General features: G+C 39.5%; 2 protein-coding genes across 2 annotated transcripts in view; both read right to left on the reverse strand.

The window, feature by feature from the left end:
- LOC123782525 (uncharacterized) overlaps positions 1–17,348 on the reverse strand; it is a 382,057-nt gene that overhangs the window by 294,833 nt on the left and 69,876 nt on the right. The gene's annotated exons all lie outside the window — the stretch shown is intronic.
- On the reverse strand, positions 14,203–15,300 carry LOC123782526 (olfactory receptor 51I2-like). The gene has a single exon (XM_045782740.2). The coding sequence runs from the start codon at positions 15,259–15,261 to the stop codon at positions 14,299–14,301; it is 963 nt and encodes a 320-aa protein (XP_045638696.2). The 5' UTR covers positions 15,262–15,300; the 3' UTR covers positions 14,203–14,298.

Consider the following 17,348-nt stretch of genomic DNA (forward strand, 5'->3'; position numbering starts at 1 on the left):
ATTATTCAGTGCTAAAAGGTAAGGAGCTATCAAGCCATGAAAAGACATGAGTAAATCTCGAATACATATTACTTAGTGAAAAAAGTCAATATGAAAAGGCTACAGACTGTAGGACTTGACTTTTTGACATTTGGAAAAGGCAAGACTAAGGACAGTTTAAAACAAACAGTGATTGCCAGGGCCGCAGGGGGAATGGAATATAGACAGAGATCAGAGGATTTTTAGTACAATGAAACTACTCTGTGTATTATAATGATGGATATATGTAACTGTACATTTGTCCAAACTCACTGAATGTACAACACCAAGAGTGAACCCTGATATAAATCATAGACTCTGAGTGATTTTGGTATGTCAGTGTAGGTTCATCAATTGAAACAAACGCACCACTCTGGTGGGGGATATTGGCAATGGGGGAGACTATACTTGTGTGGGGGTAGGTGGTATATGAGAAATCACTGTATCTTCATCCTAATTTTTTTGTGAACCTAAAACTGCTCTCAAAGATACTGTCTTAAAAAAAATAAAGCACTGCTCAAACTATTCTTAATATTTTAAAGTATACTAAATATTAGTTTTACTATTTTCTATTTCCTTATATCTTTAGAGAAGACAGTAAAATTTTTAACAAAAAAAAACATTTTAAAGTCACAGAACAACTGTAATTTTTCCATTAAGATCACTTTGCAGTTTCAGCTTACAGCATCATTTTTGCACAATCCTGCACCTGCATGGAACGAAAGTGAGGACTGTCTGTGTAAGGATTGGAGAAAGAAACAAAACTGAAAAAGAAATAAAACTGCTATCATTCTCGAACAGCGTGATTATTTACATATAGGGAAAAATTGAAAGATAAACAATTAGAATTTAAAGTGTCCAGCAGAATGTTAAATACAAAAATCAAAATTCAAAACTCTATACATGATCAAAAGGTAAAAAATGAGTTCTTGAAAGATGTCAATTTTAATAAAGGTCCACAGTTCCAAAATGTAAAATGATCTGAAAACAAAGTTTATCTGTAACTCATTTGGTGGCAAAACAAGCCCTGAACAAAGATGAAGCTATCTACAGTTTTTATGTGTCAGACAATGTGGGGGATATAATATATGGTATACAGATTAAGCACCTAGAATTAAGTTTAAGAAAAGTATTCAAAACTTCTACTGAGGAAATTATAAACCTTTTATTGAAAGACATCAAAGGATACCTTTGAAATGAAGGGATATGCCAAGTAGGGGATATCTCATTTTGTAGTATTGTCAATTCCTTCCCAACTGATTTACAAATAAATGTAATCTCATTTGGTCTTCTTGTAAATCCCAACTGGTCTTTTGGCAAAACTTGACAAGTGATTCTAAAATTTGTATGAAAGTACAAAGGGCTAAGAATAGTAAAAAACAGAGATGAACAATATGAAAGGACCTGCTATACCAGATACCAAGATTTCTTGGAAAGCTGTATGAATTGAGACAGAGACACGGTTTGGGAGAGAAACAGATCATGGCTATGGCAGTGGGAAGGGAGCCACAGTCACAGAGAAGGGCAAAGAGACAGACTAGCACAGAGAGGAGCACACGGGGAAATGATTCCCCATAGCAGTTGGCTTGGAAAGTAAGAGAGGGGCTGAATTTCATGAGTTCCTGCAACCAGTGGGGCTTAAAGCCTGGAGGTTTAAAGGCCAGTATGTTTGGCTTGGTAAGAGTGCCCTGGAGGGCACGGGGGATGGTCTTAGAGAAGAGGCAGGCAAACAGCCCACAGACCTACAGCATGGAAAACAGTGATCTGAAGAGATCCCCGGGGCACACAGTGGGGAGGTTATTTGCCCTTCTCAAAGCATGTCCCAGAGAGACATCAATTATAGAGAGATCTCTGCAGGGACAAAGGAACTGGTCAGCACCATTTCCCTCCCCCACCCCTCAGCATAAGCACAGAGCCACCAGTGGGAACCAGCACAGTGCTGACACTCAACACTTGCTTACACCAAGCCCCACCCCTCCCAGTCATGCTTACCTCAGTCTCAGAATGGTGGGCCAGTTCCCCCAGAAGACCTCCCAAACCCCTACTCACAGCTTGTCTTCCAACAAGGGAGTTTTGCAGAGCTATGGTTCCTGTGGCTTGGCAACAGGCCTCATTTCACAAACAGACAAGAATACACCTAGTTAGGGGCGCCTGGGTGGCATAGCGGTTGGGCGTCTGCCTTCGGCTCAGGGCGTGATCCCGGCATTATGGGATCGAGCCCCACATCAGGCTCCTCTGCTGGGAGCCTGCTTCTTCCTCTCCCACTCCCCCTGCTTGTGTTCCCTCTCTCGCTGGCTGTCTCTATCTCTGTCGAATAAATAAATAAAATCTTAAAAAAAAAAAAAAAGAATACACCTAGTTAAAATGAGTGAATTTCAGGCGAGTGACCAAACACTGCCCACAACAGGCAAAGAGAGCCTCTGTAGATGACTGGCCTGAAGGATAGAGGGGCCAGGACACAACAGCAGAGCACATGCAGCACACACTGGAGACACTTCCAGAAGTGCCAGACTCTGAGGCGTGGGGGACACTATACTGCAGGGCATTATAGGACCTCTTCTTCAGGATAGAAGATCTATCAAGAAGACAGCAACATGCAGTGAAATGAAACTGGACCACTTTCTTATACCACACACAAAAATAGATTCAAAATGGATTCAAGACCTAAATATGAGACCCGAAAACATAAAAATCCTAGAAGAGAGCACAGGCAGTAATTTCTCTGACATTGGCAGTAGCGACTTTTGTCTAGATAGGTCTCCTGAGGCAAGGGAAACAAAAGCAAAAGTAACTATTGAGGCTTCACCAAAATAAGAAGCGACTGCACAGTGAAGGAAACAACCAAGAAAACGAAAAGACAACCTACAGAATGGGAGAATTTGCAAATGAAAAGGGTTAGTATCCAAAATTTATAAAGAACTTACAAAACCCAACACCCAAAAACCAAATAATCCAATTAAAAAATAGGCAGAAGACATGAACAGACATTTCTCCAGAGAAGACATCCAGATGGCCAGCAGACACATGAAAAGATGCTCATCATCACCTAGTATCAGGGAAATGCAAATCAAAACTGCAATATCACCTCACACCTGCGAGAATGGCTAGAAGAAAAAACACAAGAAACAACAGATGTTGGTGAGGATGTAGAGAGAAAGGAACCCTCCTGCCCTGTTGGTAGGAATGCACTGTGGAAAACAGTATGGAGGTTCCTCAAAAAGTGAAAAGTAGAGCTACCCTATGATCTAGCAATCATACTCCTGGGTATTTACCTAAAGAATACAGAAACACTAATTCAAAGGGATACATGCACCCAATGTTTATAGCCGCATTATTTATAAATAGCCAAGATATGGAAGCAGCCCAAGTGTCCACTGACTGATGAATGGATAAAGAAGATGTGTATATACACACACATACATACATAATGAAATATTACTCAGCATAAAAAATAAAGAATGAAATCTTGCCATTTGCAACAACATAGAAGGAACTTAAGAGTGTAATGCTAAACAAAATAAGTCAGTCAGAGAAAGATAAATACCATATGATTTCACTCCTATGTGGAATTTAAGAAACAAAACAAATAAGCAAAGGAGAGAGAGAGAAATCCAGAAACAGACTCTTAATTAGAGAGAACAAATAGATAAACTGGTTACGAGAGGGGAGGTGGGGGGACGGGTGAAATAGCTGATGGGGACTAAGGAGAGCAGTTATGATGAGCACCAGGCCATGTATGGAATTATTGAATCACTATATTGTACACGTGAAACTAATACAACACTGTATGTTTATTACCTGAAATTAAAATAGAAACTTAAAAAAACTAACTAAATAAATAAAGAGTCAGGTTACATGCTATGCCATTCAGAATTTTTCTTCCTTTTTTTTTGGCCACATGTGATGGGCACCCAACAAAGAAGTGGTTAGAGGATGGAGAGGGGGCTGATATGAAGACCCATATGCCATTAACTGGTCTCCCTGCCAGGATGTAGATGTTGGAGTGGAAGTGGGTAAGAGAACAGATGAGCTGGGCGAGAACCTTAGAGAAAGCACACCTGATGGCCACCATTTCCTATGGGAAGTCAGAAGCAATGTCAAATTAGCTGTTAGGAGAAGAGACTGGCAGGTTGAATAAAGAGGTTGAGAACAATGGTGACATTTTAAACCTGAAAGAAATTAGGCAGTGATACAGAAGTCTCAGCTCAGGTAAATGGCCACAAATTTGTTTTGATGTAAGATTTCAAAGGTGTGTGATTTTTTCCCCCTAAGTTTAATTATCATCTCAGAGGGAGAAAGGTAGTCAGGCTGGGCCCAGTTCAGCTGGGAGAGTACAGCCAAAATCAAAGAGGAGAAAAGTCTGTGTATCCCTAGAAAGCAGCTCCAGGTGAATGACTACAGTCCAAACTGATAAGGAGCTGAGGTGATTTTGTGGCAGAACTCTCCAGAAAGTGAGAAAGAATGGAGACAGAGCTTGTATGTGGAGAGGAAAACAGAGCAAGAATTCAAACCCTGGTCTGCCTGGCTCTGTAGTACATGTTCCTTTCACTGCCCAAGTTCCCTCCTTTTTGAACTTTGATTCAGCAGGTCAGTCCCGGGCTGAGTGTGGGAAGAATCTGTGCCAGCCCCAGTCTGGAGCTGCAAGCCTGAAGTCCGGGTGTCTGTCCTAGAATGAGTGCTGAGAGTTTGGAACAGGGTCTGTGGGCCTTTCACAAGTCCACTCCCTCTCCTCTAGGAAGCTTTCCCTCATTCCCTCAGACTGGGTTAGGCCTTGACTTCTAGACTCCATATCTCTACACTCTGCATAGACTAAGAGCTTCTGCAGGACTGATCCTGGGGCCTGGTCAAGAGGAGGCTTCAGAAAAATTGTCTTGACAGACTATGGACTCTGGGAAACAAACTGAGGGCTTCAGAGGGGAGGGGGGTGGGGGAATGAGATAGGCTGGTGGATGGGTATTAAGGAGGGCACGTATTGCATGGTGCACTGGGTGTTATACACAAGTAATGAATCATGGAACTTTACATCAAAAACTAGGGACGTACTGTATGGTGACTAACATAACATAATAAAAAATATTATTAAAAAAAGAAATATTGTCTTGGAAGGATCTCAAATGCAGGTGGGCTATTGAAGCTGATAGTCTCTGAATATAGCCATTTTTAAAAATATTTTTTTTGTTATATTAGTAACCATACAGTACATCCCCACTTTTTGATGCAATATTCCATGATTCATTATTTGCGTATAACACTCAGTGCACCATGCAATATGTGCCCTCCTTAATACCCATTACCGGCCTATCCCAATCCGCCACCCTCATCGCCTCCAAAGCCCTCAGTTTGTTTCCCAGAGTCATTTAAACGTAGTGGGATATTGCAGAATCCATGATTCTGTCTCTCCCTTGCCCCCTTACTGTTTAGTTCCTCCAAATGCTTCCCCTGATTCCAAAGCTAGCCTTAACTTTTCCATTCCCCAGGGTTCTGAGCAGAGTGATTCCCTGGTGGCCCAAGCCTGGCCTCCCCTGGAGATAGGCACTACTGCCAAGATGTCCCTGTGTAGTAAGATAAAATTCAATCCCTCTGCCACAAAGACATCCTGGGCTCTTGCAGGATCTGGAGTGGCAGAGCAGCCTGGAACAATAGCCAGGGTGAGTAACCTGGGGCCCCAACACATCTCCTTCTCCACTTCCCAGTTGGGTGACTTCCAGCACCTTAGCCTCAGATAGAGATAAGAGTGGGAAGGGTCTGCAAATAACACAGAAGAAAGAGAAGTAACCAGTCTCGGACCATGAGAGATACTAGTCCCATCTCCTGCTTGGAGAAGAGGGCCTGAAGGAGGCTGTCTACCTGAGGTTCAGGGAGTTTAAGTCTGAACACATTCTAGGGAGAGATGTCCCTCATAGTCTCTCCAGAAAGTAGATGAGAAAATGTGCCAAGTTCTCTTCCCATCTGGCATTTTGGGGTCATCTGAGCTCTGGTTCAGCATCTCAGCTATCCTCCTCCTTGTCTAGACTAGCATTTCTCCACAGGCCTTCTCTCGAATAAATAAATAAATCTTAAAAAAAAGGTAAAATAGGAGTAAACATAGGGAGGTTAAAGACATATACAGAAAACTACAAATTATTGGTGAAAGAAATTAAGACACAAATAAATGGAAAGACATTGCATGTTCATGGATTGAAAGACTTAATATTGTCTAAATATCCATATTACCCAAAGTGATCTATGAATCCAGAGAAATTCCTATGAAAAGCTCAATGACATTTTTTATAGAAATAGGAAAAAAATAATCCTAAAATTCATATGGAGCCAAAGAGACCCCAAATAGTCAAAGCAGTCCGAGGTAGAAGAACAACATTGGAGGCATCACATTTCTGATTTCAAAATACATTGTAAATCTACAGTATTTTAAAACAGTATGGTACTGGGCATCTGGCTGGCTCAGTTGGTAGGGCATGCAATTCTTGATCTCAGGGTCTTCAATTCAAGCCCCATGCTCGGTGTAGAGATTATTTTAAAAATTCAGAAAAAATCAGTATGGTACTGGTTTAAAAACTGATATTTGGGATAGAGAGCCCAGAAATAAATGAAATATGTACAATCAAGTGATTTTTGACAAGGGTCTAAGAATATGCAATGGGAAAAAGACAATTTCCTTAACAAATAGTTGGTAAAACTGGGTATTCTCATTCAAATGAATGACAGCAGACTCTTATCTTACACCATATACAAAAAATTGACCTGAAATTATAAAACTCCTAGAATAAAACAGAAGAATCTTTATGACATTGGACTTGGCAATAATTTCTTAGATATGACAACAAAAGCACGATCAATAAAAGCAAAATTAGACAAGTGGGGCTACATCAAACTAAAAAGTTAATGTGCAGCAAAGGAAAGAATAAAATAAAAAGGCAACCAATGGAATAGGAGAAAATATTTGTAAACCATATACCTGATAATGCATGAATATAAATATATATATAAGGAACTCTTACAAATCATTAGCAAAAAACCCCCCAAATAACCTGATTAAAAAAACGGGCAAAGGAATTGAATACATATTTCTCTAAAAACATACAAATGGCCGACAGATATATGAAACGGTGCTCAACATCACTAATTATTTATGAAAAGCAAATCAAAACCACAATGAGATATCATCTTACAACTCTTAGGGTGGTTATCATCCGAAAGAAAGAAAGGAAGGAAGAAAGAAAGAACGGACCCCACATGATAACAAGTATTGGTGAGAATGTGGACAAATTGGAACCTTTGTGTACTGTTGGCAGTAATGTAAGCTGATGTAGTGTCTCTGGAAAACAGTATGCAGGTCCTCAAAAAATTAGAACTACCGTATCATCTAGTAATTCCATTTCTGGATGTTTACCCCAAAGAATTGGTGTCAGAGTTCAAAGAGATATTTGCAGAAGCATCTTAAAAGGATACTGATATTTCCAAACATTGGCCTCCAAATCCTACTTTGACTTGCCAACTCCCCAGTTTTCTGCCTGTGTGCCTGCCAGTGAAGACAGTGCCTGCCTCAGTGGTCTCTTTGGGATGACTTTCAAATGAAGTTGTCTCTATCCCAGGGACATTGAATTTTCAGAGCTGAGGCAAAGTAGGGTGATGCATAACTAAAGTCTAGAGTCTCTAATGTAATCTCAGGCAACTGTGGAAGGCCAGAAGAAAGCCATTCTTGAGCAAGAAGATGCCCTTTTGGAGCAAAGGATGCCCGTTTTCTCTTCAACTGTTAAGAGCTATATCTATAGGTTGCATTGCTTGGAGTATGGTGTGAACTTAGTAACTAGTTATTGAATAAACATCAGGATATTTGTTCAGGAATTATGATTTATAAATAGATTTATTCAAATAATGTTCCTGAAGCGATGTCTAGGCCAGTCCCTTTTCTGGGTAATGAAGACATTTGGTGTGAATGAATGAATCAGTAATTGCCTTCCAGGGACTAGAATAGATCAGTACAAAAGATGATTTCAATAGCAAGTGTAAGTTCTCTGAGAGGTGTGTGCAAGCTTCAAAGAGAGCTTGAAAGAGAGAAGATTAAGGAACAAGACCCAGAAGACGGAACCTTTAACCTCTCCTGGAAGGACAAGAGTCTTCCAGTTAAGGTGGAGAAAGTAGTAGGTGACTACCACCGCATTGGAGAAAGCTGTTCTCCCAGGGCTGCAGAGTTATGGGTTCATCCTCTGCTGCCTACATTCGGAGGTAGACTGGGGGAGGAGTGCTAGACCCTGCACCCAGAGATCTTCATTTCTGACCAGACACATAGGCTTTGGACTACATTCTTTCACTGTCTTCCTTCCTTTATTCACTAAAATGTTATTTATTAAGCAGTGCGGTGTTTTGTGCCAGGCCCAAGTTAAGCATCGAGAACACAGAAAGAACAAGAACATCATCACTGATAACTAGCTTCAAGGATTTCAAAGTCTCATACACAATTATTTATAATTACAATATAGTGTATTAAGTAGTACAATTGAAGGAAGCACAAGGTGCTTAGGGATCACTGTGGAAACCCCTGAGTTGCCTTGAGGTGGGAGTGGGTAAAATCCCAATACAAGTCCTAATGGAAAGCACATTCTAGCCAAGAAGAAATAGAATTATTTTGCTTCCTCTGCATTCTGATTCTGCATTCTTAACACCAATGGATTAGCTTACCCAGGCTCAGTCTTAGAACCTCTCTCAGCATTCATTCCATAATTACCTGAGATACTGTATTGTCTCTTTTGAGATTATAGGATCATGGACATGGGGCTTACTTGCTTTCTCCCTCCCCACCCTCTCAGGCACGTGTGCACACACACACAAGCAGACACCGCACACATACACACTTTTTCTGCAGATTCATTTGAAAGTAAGTTGTAGACATTACAGTCCTTCTCAATAAACACTAACCATGCACCTCCTAAAAATGGGGACTGGAGGAGATTATACTGAGTGAAATAAGTCAAGCAGAGAAAGACAATTATCATATGGTTTCACTCATTTATGGAACATAAGAAATAGCAGGAAGATCGGTAGGAGAAGGAAGGGAAGAATGAAGGGGGGTAAACAGAAGGGGGAATGAACCATGAGAGACTATGGACTCTGGGAAACAAACTGAGGGCATCAGAGGGGAGAGGGGTGGGGGACTGGGATAGTCTGGTGATGGGTATTAAGGAGGGCACATATTGCATGGTGCACTGGGTGTTATATGCAAATAATGAATCATGGAACACTACATCAAAAACTAAGGATATACTGTATGGTGACTAACATAATAAAAAATATTACAAAAAATAGATTCTCCTACATAATCACAAAACTATTTTCAAATCTAAGCAAATTATGCTAACCTAATAATATTATCGATATACAATACATATTCAGACTACAATTGTCCTAATAATGACTGGTTAATGCTAGTATTTGTTTGAAATGTCCCTTTAATCTCTTTTAGTTTAGATTAATTCCCCAACATTGTTTTTATAAAATTGCAATTTTAAAGATCCTGGGCTTGTGTGTGTGTGTGTGTGTGTGTGTGTGTGTGTGTGTGTGTGTGAGTGCATGTGTGTGTATTTGGTTCTGTCTGTGTGGTGTTTCCCATATTCAAAATTTTTCTGATTACTTTCTCATGGTTATATTCAGGTTGAACATTTTTGATAGGAATTTACATATGTGATTTTGTGTCCTTATTGTTCAAATCAGAAAGTAACTAAGGTCAAATTATCTTATTATTGGTTAAGCTAAATTCATCACTTGTTTAAGGTGGTAATTGGCAGTCTCTTTATCATAAAGGCATATTTATCCTTTCCTATTTAGTAAGTAGTGTGTGCAGTGATACTTTAAGACTGTGTGAAAATTGTTTCCCAATATCTTTTAAGCCTTTATTTTTTTTAACCTTCTACTGATTTTTTAAATTATATTATGTTAGTCACCATACAGTACATCCCTAGTTTTTGATGTAAAGTTCCATGATTCATTACTTGCATATAACACCAGTGCACCGTGCAATACATGCCCTCCTTAATACCCATCACAAGGCTATCCCATTACCCCACCCCCCTGCCCTCTGAAGCCCTCAGTTTGTTTCCCAGAGTCCATAGTCTTTATTGTTCATTCCCCTTTCTGTTTATCCCCCCTTTCTTCTTCCCATTCTTCTCCTACGATCTTCCTACTTCTTACATTATATAAATGAGTGAAACCATACGATAATTGTCTTTCTCTGCTTGACTTATTTTGCTTAGCATTATCTCCTCCAGTCCCATCCATGTTGCAGCAAATGTTGAGAAATCGTTCTTTTTGATGGCTGAGTAATATTCCATTGTATATATGGACCACATCTTCTTAATCCAGTCATCTGTTGAAGGGCATCTTGGCTCCTTCCACGATTTAGCTATTGTGGACAATGCTGCTATGAACATTGGGGTGCATAAGGCCCTTCTCTTCACTACATCTGTATCTTTGGAGTAAATACCCAGTAGTGCAATGGCTAGATCATAGGGTAGCTCAATTTTTAACTTTCTAAGGGACCTCCACACTGTTTTCCAAAGTGGCTGTACCAATTTGCATTCCCACCAGCAATGTAAGAGGGATCCCTCTCTCTACATCCTCTCCAACAATTGTTGTTTCCTGCCTTGTCAATTTTTGCCATTCTAACTGGCGTAAGGTGGTATCTCCATGTGGTTTTGATTTGAATTTCTCTGATGGCTAATAATTTTGAACATTTTTTCAAGTGTCTGTTAGTCATTTGTATGTCTTCATTAGAAAAGTGTCTGTTCATATCTACTGCCCATTTTATGATTTGTTTATTTGTTTCTTGTATATTGAGTTTGAGAAGTTCTTTGTAGATCTTGGATACCAGTCTTTTATCTGTAGTGTCATTCGCAAACATCTTCTCCCATTCTGTGGGATGCCTCTTAATTTTTTTGACTGTTTCCTTGGCTGTGCAGAAGCTTTTTATTTTGATGACGTCCCACCAGTTCATTTTTTCTTTTGTTTCTCTTGCCTGTGGAGATATGTCATGAAAAAAGTTGCTGTGGCCGATGTCATAGAGGTTGCTGCCTATGTACTCCTCTAGGATTTTGATGGATTCCTGTCTCACATAGAGGTCTTTCATCCATTTGGAGTTTATCTTTGTGTATGGTGTGAGAGAGTGGTCAAGTTTCATTCTTTTGCATGTAGCTGTCCAATTTTCCCAGCACCATTTATTGAAGAGACTGTCTTTTTTCCACTGGATGTTTTCTCCCGCTTTGTCAAAGATTAGTTGCCCAAAGAGCCAAGGGTCCATTTCTGGGTTCTCTGTTCTGTTCCATTGGTCTATGTGTCTGTTTTTGTGCCAGTACCATGCTGTCTTTGTGATCACAGCTTTGTAGTATAGTTTGAAATCTGGCAACGTGATGCCTCCAGCTTTGTTTTTCCTTTTCAACAATTCCTTGGTGATTCGGGGCCTTTTCTGATTCCACATAAATTTAAGGGCTGTTTGTTCCAGTTCTTTGAAAAATGTCATTGGTATTTTGATCGGAATGGTATTGGAAGTGTAGATTGCTCTGGGTAGCATAGACATTTTACTATGTTTATTCTTCCTATCCATGAGCATGGAATATTTTTCCATCTTTTTGTGTCTTCTTCAATGACTTTCAAGAGTGATTTGTAGTTTCTAGAATATAGACCTTTACGTCTCTGGTTAAGTTAATTTCAAGGTAACGTATGATTTTTGGTGCTATTGTAAATAGAATGGATTCCCTAATTTCTCTTTCTTCAGTCTCATTGTTCGTGTATAGAAATGCAACTGATTTCTGAGCATTGATTTTGTATCCCGCCACATTACTGAAGTGCTGCTCTATAACTTCTAGTAGTTTGGGGGTGGATTCTTTTGGGTTTTCCGTATAGAGTATCATGTCATCTGCGAAGAGAGACAGTTTGACTTCTTCTTTGCCGATTTGGATAACTTTTATCCCTTTTTGTTGTCTGATTGCTGTTTCAAGGACTTCTAGTACTATTTTGAATAATAATGGCGAGAGTGGACATCCTTGTTATGTTCCTGATCTTAAGGGAAAGGCTTCCAGCTTTTCCCCATTGAGAATGATATTCGCTGTAGGCTTTTCATAGATGGTTTTTATGAAATTGAGGAATGTACCCTCTATCCCCACACTCTGAAGTGTTTTAATAAGAAAAGGATGCTGTATTTTGTCAAATGCTTTTACTGCATCTATTGAGAGGCTCATATGATTTTTGGCTTTTTTCTTGTTGATAAAATCTATTATACTGATAGATTTGTGAATGTTGAACCACGCTTGCATCCCAGGGATGAATCGCACTTGGTCATGATGGATAATCCTTTTAATGTACTATTGGATCCTATTAGCTAGGATCTTGTTGAGAATTTTCACGTCCATATTCATTAGGGAAATCGGTCTGTAATTCTCCTTTTTGATGGGGTCTTTGCTTGGTTTGGGGATCAAGGTAACATTGGCCTCATAGAATGAGCTTGGTAGTTTTCCTTCTGTTTCTATTTTTGAAACAGCTTCAGGAGAATAGGTATTATTTCATCTTTGAATGTTTGGTAGAATTCCCCGGGGAATCCATCAGGCCCTGGAGTCTTGTTTTTCGGGAGGTTTATGATAACTGCTTCAATCTCTTCATAATTAATTGGTCTGTTTAAATAATCAATTTCTTCCTGTTTCAGTCTTGGTAGTTTCTGGGTTTCCAGGAAGTCATCCATTTCTTCCAGATTATTTCCACACCTCACTGTTTTTGTTTTTTACATTCTTTTCCCTTTTTTTATAATAATATTTTTTTATTATATTATGTTAGTCACCATACAGTACATCCCTGGTTTTTGATGTAAAGTTCCATGATTCATTAGTTGTGTATAACAACCAGTGCACCATGCAATACGTACCCTCCTTACTACCCATCACCGGCCTATCCCATTCCCCCACCCCCTCCCCTCTGAGGCCCTCAGTTTGTTTCCCAGAGTCCACAGTGTCTCATGGTTCATTCCCCCTTCTGTTAACCCCCCCTTTCTTCTTCCCTTTCTTTTCCTACCGATCTTCCTACTTTTTATGTTCCATAAATGAGTGAAACCATATGATAATTGTCTTTCTCTGCTTGACTTACTTTGCTTAGCATTATCTCCTCCAGTCCCATCCATGTTGCAGCAAATGTTGAGAAATCGTTCTTTTTGATGGCTGAGTAATATTCCATTGTATATATAGAGCACATCTTCTTAATCCAGTCATCTGTTGAAGGGCATCTCGGTTCTTAGCCACGATTTAGCTATTGTGGACAATGCTGCTATGAACATTGTGGTGCATATGGCCCTTCTTCTCACTACATCTGTATCTTTGGGGTAAATACCCAGTGCAGTAACCTTTTACAAAGCAATAAGCTTTCCGTGGCTTACTCAAATAAGGAATGAGGGCAGATGTTTCCACGAGGTCTGAAAGGCCCCAGGAGCACAAGGAGTGCTTATCACTTCTAGCTCATCTCCTGTCCGTCTCCCTCCAACACACACACAGATTATGCTGAGCCACCTCTGACTGACTATATTCATCTTTCCAAAAACACACCGGATAATTCCACACCTCACTGTTTTGTTTTAAAGATTTATTTATTTATTTTGGGGAGGGTAGAAGGGCAGAGGGAGAGGGAAAGAGAGAATCCTAAGCAGACGCCCTGCTTGCACGGAGCCTGACTATGTGGGCTCGATCTCAGGACCCTGAGATCATGACCTGAGCCCAAATCAAGAGTGGGACGCTTAACCAACTGATGCACCCAGGCACTCCACACCTCACTGTTTTTGTTTTTTACATTCTTTTCCCTTTATCAGGTATGGCTTCCCCTAGCCCACCTTTTCTGCATGACAAACTCCTATTCACCTTTCATCCTTCTTCCCTGACTCCTGTCTCATTTCCTCTTGACAAGACAGGAAACCCTCTTCCAGATTCCTTTAGCCCTTTGTGTGTACCTATCATAGCCTCATTACACTTAATTATAATTGTGTATTTAGAAGCTTCTGTCCTGCAATGGAGGGACAAGACCATGTATAAATCATTTTACTATCCCTAGTAAGGAGCACAGAGTCTCTCGAACAAGTAAATACTGAATTAAAAAGCTGAAGTTCATGAGTGCAGGAAAGAATCAAGATTGTTTGTCACCCATCAATATGAGGATGTCCATTTGTCATACTCTTGATAATGTGTCTGGGTCAGGCATCTGAGTAAAGGCTTTCTGGACATGTTTTTCCTTAGAACCTGTGATTGTTTCCTGGTTTCATCAGCCTTGCCTCTTCTCTCTCAGCATTCTGAACATGGCCTCCCTGATGGGCTTGGATTTCACACTGTAGATGATGGGGTTGAGCACAGGGGGCACCACCAGGTACACATAGGCAATGAGAGCATGTACAATATGAGGCAGGTGCCTCCCAAAACGGTGGATCATTGACACTCCTATGACTGGGATATAGAAAATCAGAACAGCTAATATATGAGACACACATGTGTTGAGGGCCCGGACACGCTCCCTGGGAGAGGCCAGACCCATCACTGTATGAAGAATAAGGGTATAGGACAGGACAATAAGCAAGGAGTCTACACCCACTGTGGATAAAACTACATAGAGCCCATAAAGGATGTTGACAGTAATGTCAGCACAGGCCCGTTTCATGACATCTGCATGGAAGCAGAAGGAGTGGGACAGGAGGTTGTTACCAGGGCAGAAGTTCAGTCGCTTCAGTAAGAAGGGCCCTGGAAGGAGGGATAAAGTGGCTCGAGCTACAATGGCCAGCCCAATCCTAATGATGACATTATTGGTGAGGATAGCTGCATAGCGAAGAGGGTTGGAGATGGCCACAAAGCGGTCAAATGACATGGCCAGGAGCACCGATGACTCCACCACAGAGAAGGAGTGGAGGAAGAACATCTGGACCAGGCAGGCATTGAAGCCTATGAGCCGACGGTCAAACCAGAGCACAGCCAGGGTGGTGGGCAGTGTGGACAGGGTGAGGCCCACATCGGTGAGGGCCAGCATGGACAGAAAGTAGTACATGGGTTGGTGTAGGGTGGGAGTTCTCCCCACAGCCAAAAGGATCAGGCAGTTTCCAGTGAGGGCCACAGCGTACATGGAGGAAAAGGGGATGGAGATCCATCCATGAACAGCCTCCAGCCCTGGGATGCCAATCATCAGGAAGGAATGTGGCTGGAAGAAGGTGATGTTGACATAGGACTGGGAAGGGAGCATCTTTGGAAAGTAGTCGAGGTCTCCAGGAAGATGTGGCCACTTCAGTCTGGGACAAAAAATAAGGACAAAATCATTATTGGAAAATATACCACCTCTGATATTAGGTGACGTGTTCCTACACATTAGCAAGTATGAAATGTAAAGGGATTTAAAAATGTACTCCATCTAAAAGCCAACTAGAGAATAACTATACTTTAAATGTATTGACTACAACAGTGTCATTTTATGTGTAAAATACTGATTTCTTCGTATATAGAAGAAAGCAGTGCTTTCTATAAGAATGTGAGATGATCCTAAAAAGCCTAATAAAAAATGCTCTATTTAAAATAAGAAACAGTGGTCTCATGGAAGTAAATTGCAAACATGAAGGAAGCCTGAAGGGTTGATGGCATGGGCTTGTTATCTTTCTTTTCTTGGATTCACCTTTAAATTTCCAAACAAACAGATAAATAAATAAGCAAATAAAAAACCCTCTAAAGATAAGCCAATAAAAACAACATAAGGGAAACAGCCACTGAGATATCTTTTAGCAGAGGTTTAAACAACCCACCAAAAATAGATCTGAGAGCTAAAAGGGTTTTACTATGAACACTGGGTGTACAGTTATGCCATATCTAGCCAATGTAATCAACTCACTCTGAAGGGAAGAATGACTTTTTTTTTCCTTCGGGGGAGGTGACAGCATTGGGTCTCTAAAACAGATTGCACATATTCTAGTAGAATATTTTAAAAGAGAATATAATGAAATAAAGTTTTGACTCTTTCAGATCTGTCATCCTCCATTTCTTCTCTCTCAGACACTGTTTTGAACAAATATTAATCCCTGGCAGAGCTCACCCCATTCAAAGATGAGTAACAGAAAAATTCCAACATAGAATTTGTGCAGACATATTATGTAAAAATTAAAAGGGATAAAACATGTTAAAGATATGTAAAAATACTCTTTGAGATAAGGAATTATTAAGGAAGAAGAAAATTCTGGATAAAAATTTTATAAATAAATAAATGAAAGAAATCATGAACCAAATTAAAATTTTTGATATTGGGTATAAAAATGAGTTGATAATAAAAAAGAAAGTGAATACCAAAATGGTAAGCCAAATAAAATAACATGAAAAAAATAATAAAATCTATGATAAAATAGAGAATATTTTTATTACAGAAAGGACTACTGTTTAAAATACTCAGAGATAGAGAATAGAGTTGAGAATAATGAAATACAATTAAATGAAAGTAATGATAAAAGTAATTAGACTATAGTGGAGAAGTCAAATAAACTGTGGAATTTTAAACATAGTAGATATTCCTGAGGAAGAGTAAAATAAAAATGAAAACCAGAAAGATATTAAAATGTATCATAAAATATTTTTCTGAAAAGTGAATGAAACTGTCCACATTAAAGTGTCATGTAGTAAGAAATAAATACTAATAAGCAAATTTATATGTATGTAAGTATGGTAATTGTATTGCGAGGAAAAACAGAAATTATACATAAAGCTGCTCTGATAAAAGCAATATATCTCAAAATGAAAAAATTAACATTTATCCCAGAAATCTCTTAAGACCACTAGACCACAGAGAAAGGATCAATGTGCAGAGAGAGTTGCAGAAAAATTGATCTAATCTACACATTCTAAATATGTTTAGAATGTTGTTCAGGTGGAAAAGGAAAAAATATATCAAAGTCAGTACATTTGTATTTTTATTTGTAATATGGGCTATCACTACTATAGGATACATCATTTGAGTCATTATTTTAATGCATTTGGGAAGCAAAACTTTCAGGGTAAGAATAGAGGTTATGTATGTAAATTCAAAAGAGTTGGTTAAAATGCTGTAATCATAAAGCTGAGAATATCAACTTGGGAATATCAGAATAAGCTCAAGGAATATTTATTCTTTAAATAATACATATCTCCTAGCTTTATTTCCAGAAAACACCTACAATCCAAAACAATTCAGTAGAAAGGAACACACCTAATGCTCGGATGTGGTCTCTAAATATCCTTTCCCCCAATTTCAAGCATCCTTTCATAAATGGCTGATAAGCCTTCTACTGGGAATACACCAAATCACCTTGGATATCT

This window comes from Ursus americanus, chromosome 16 (assembly GCF_024610735.1).
Source record: "Ursus americanus isolate L20-20 chromosome 16, mUrsAme1.1.p, whole genome shotgun sequence".
NCBI lineage: Eukaryota > Metazoa > Chordata > Mammalia > Carnivora > Ursidae > Ursus > Ursus americanus.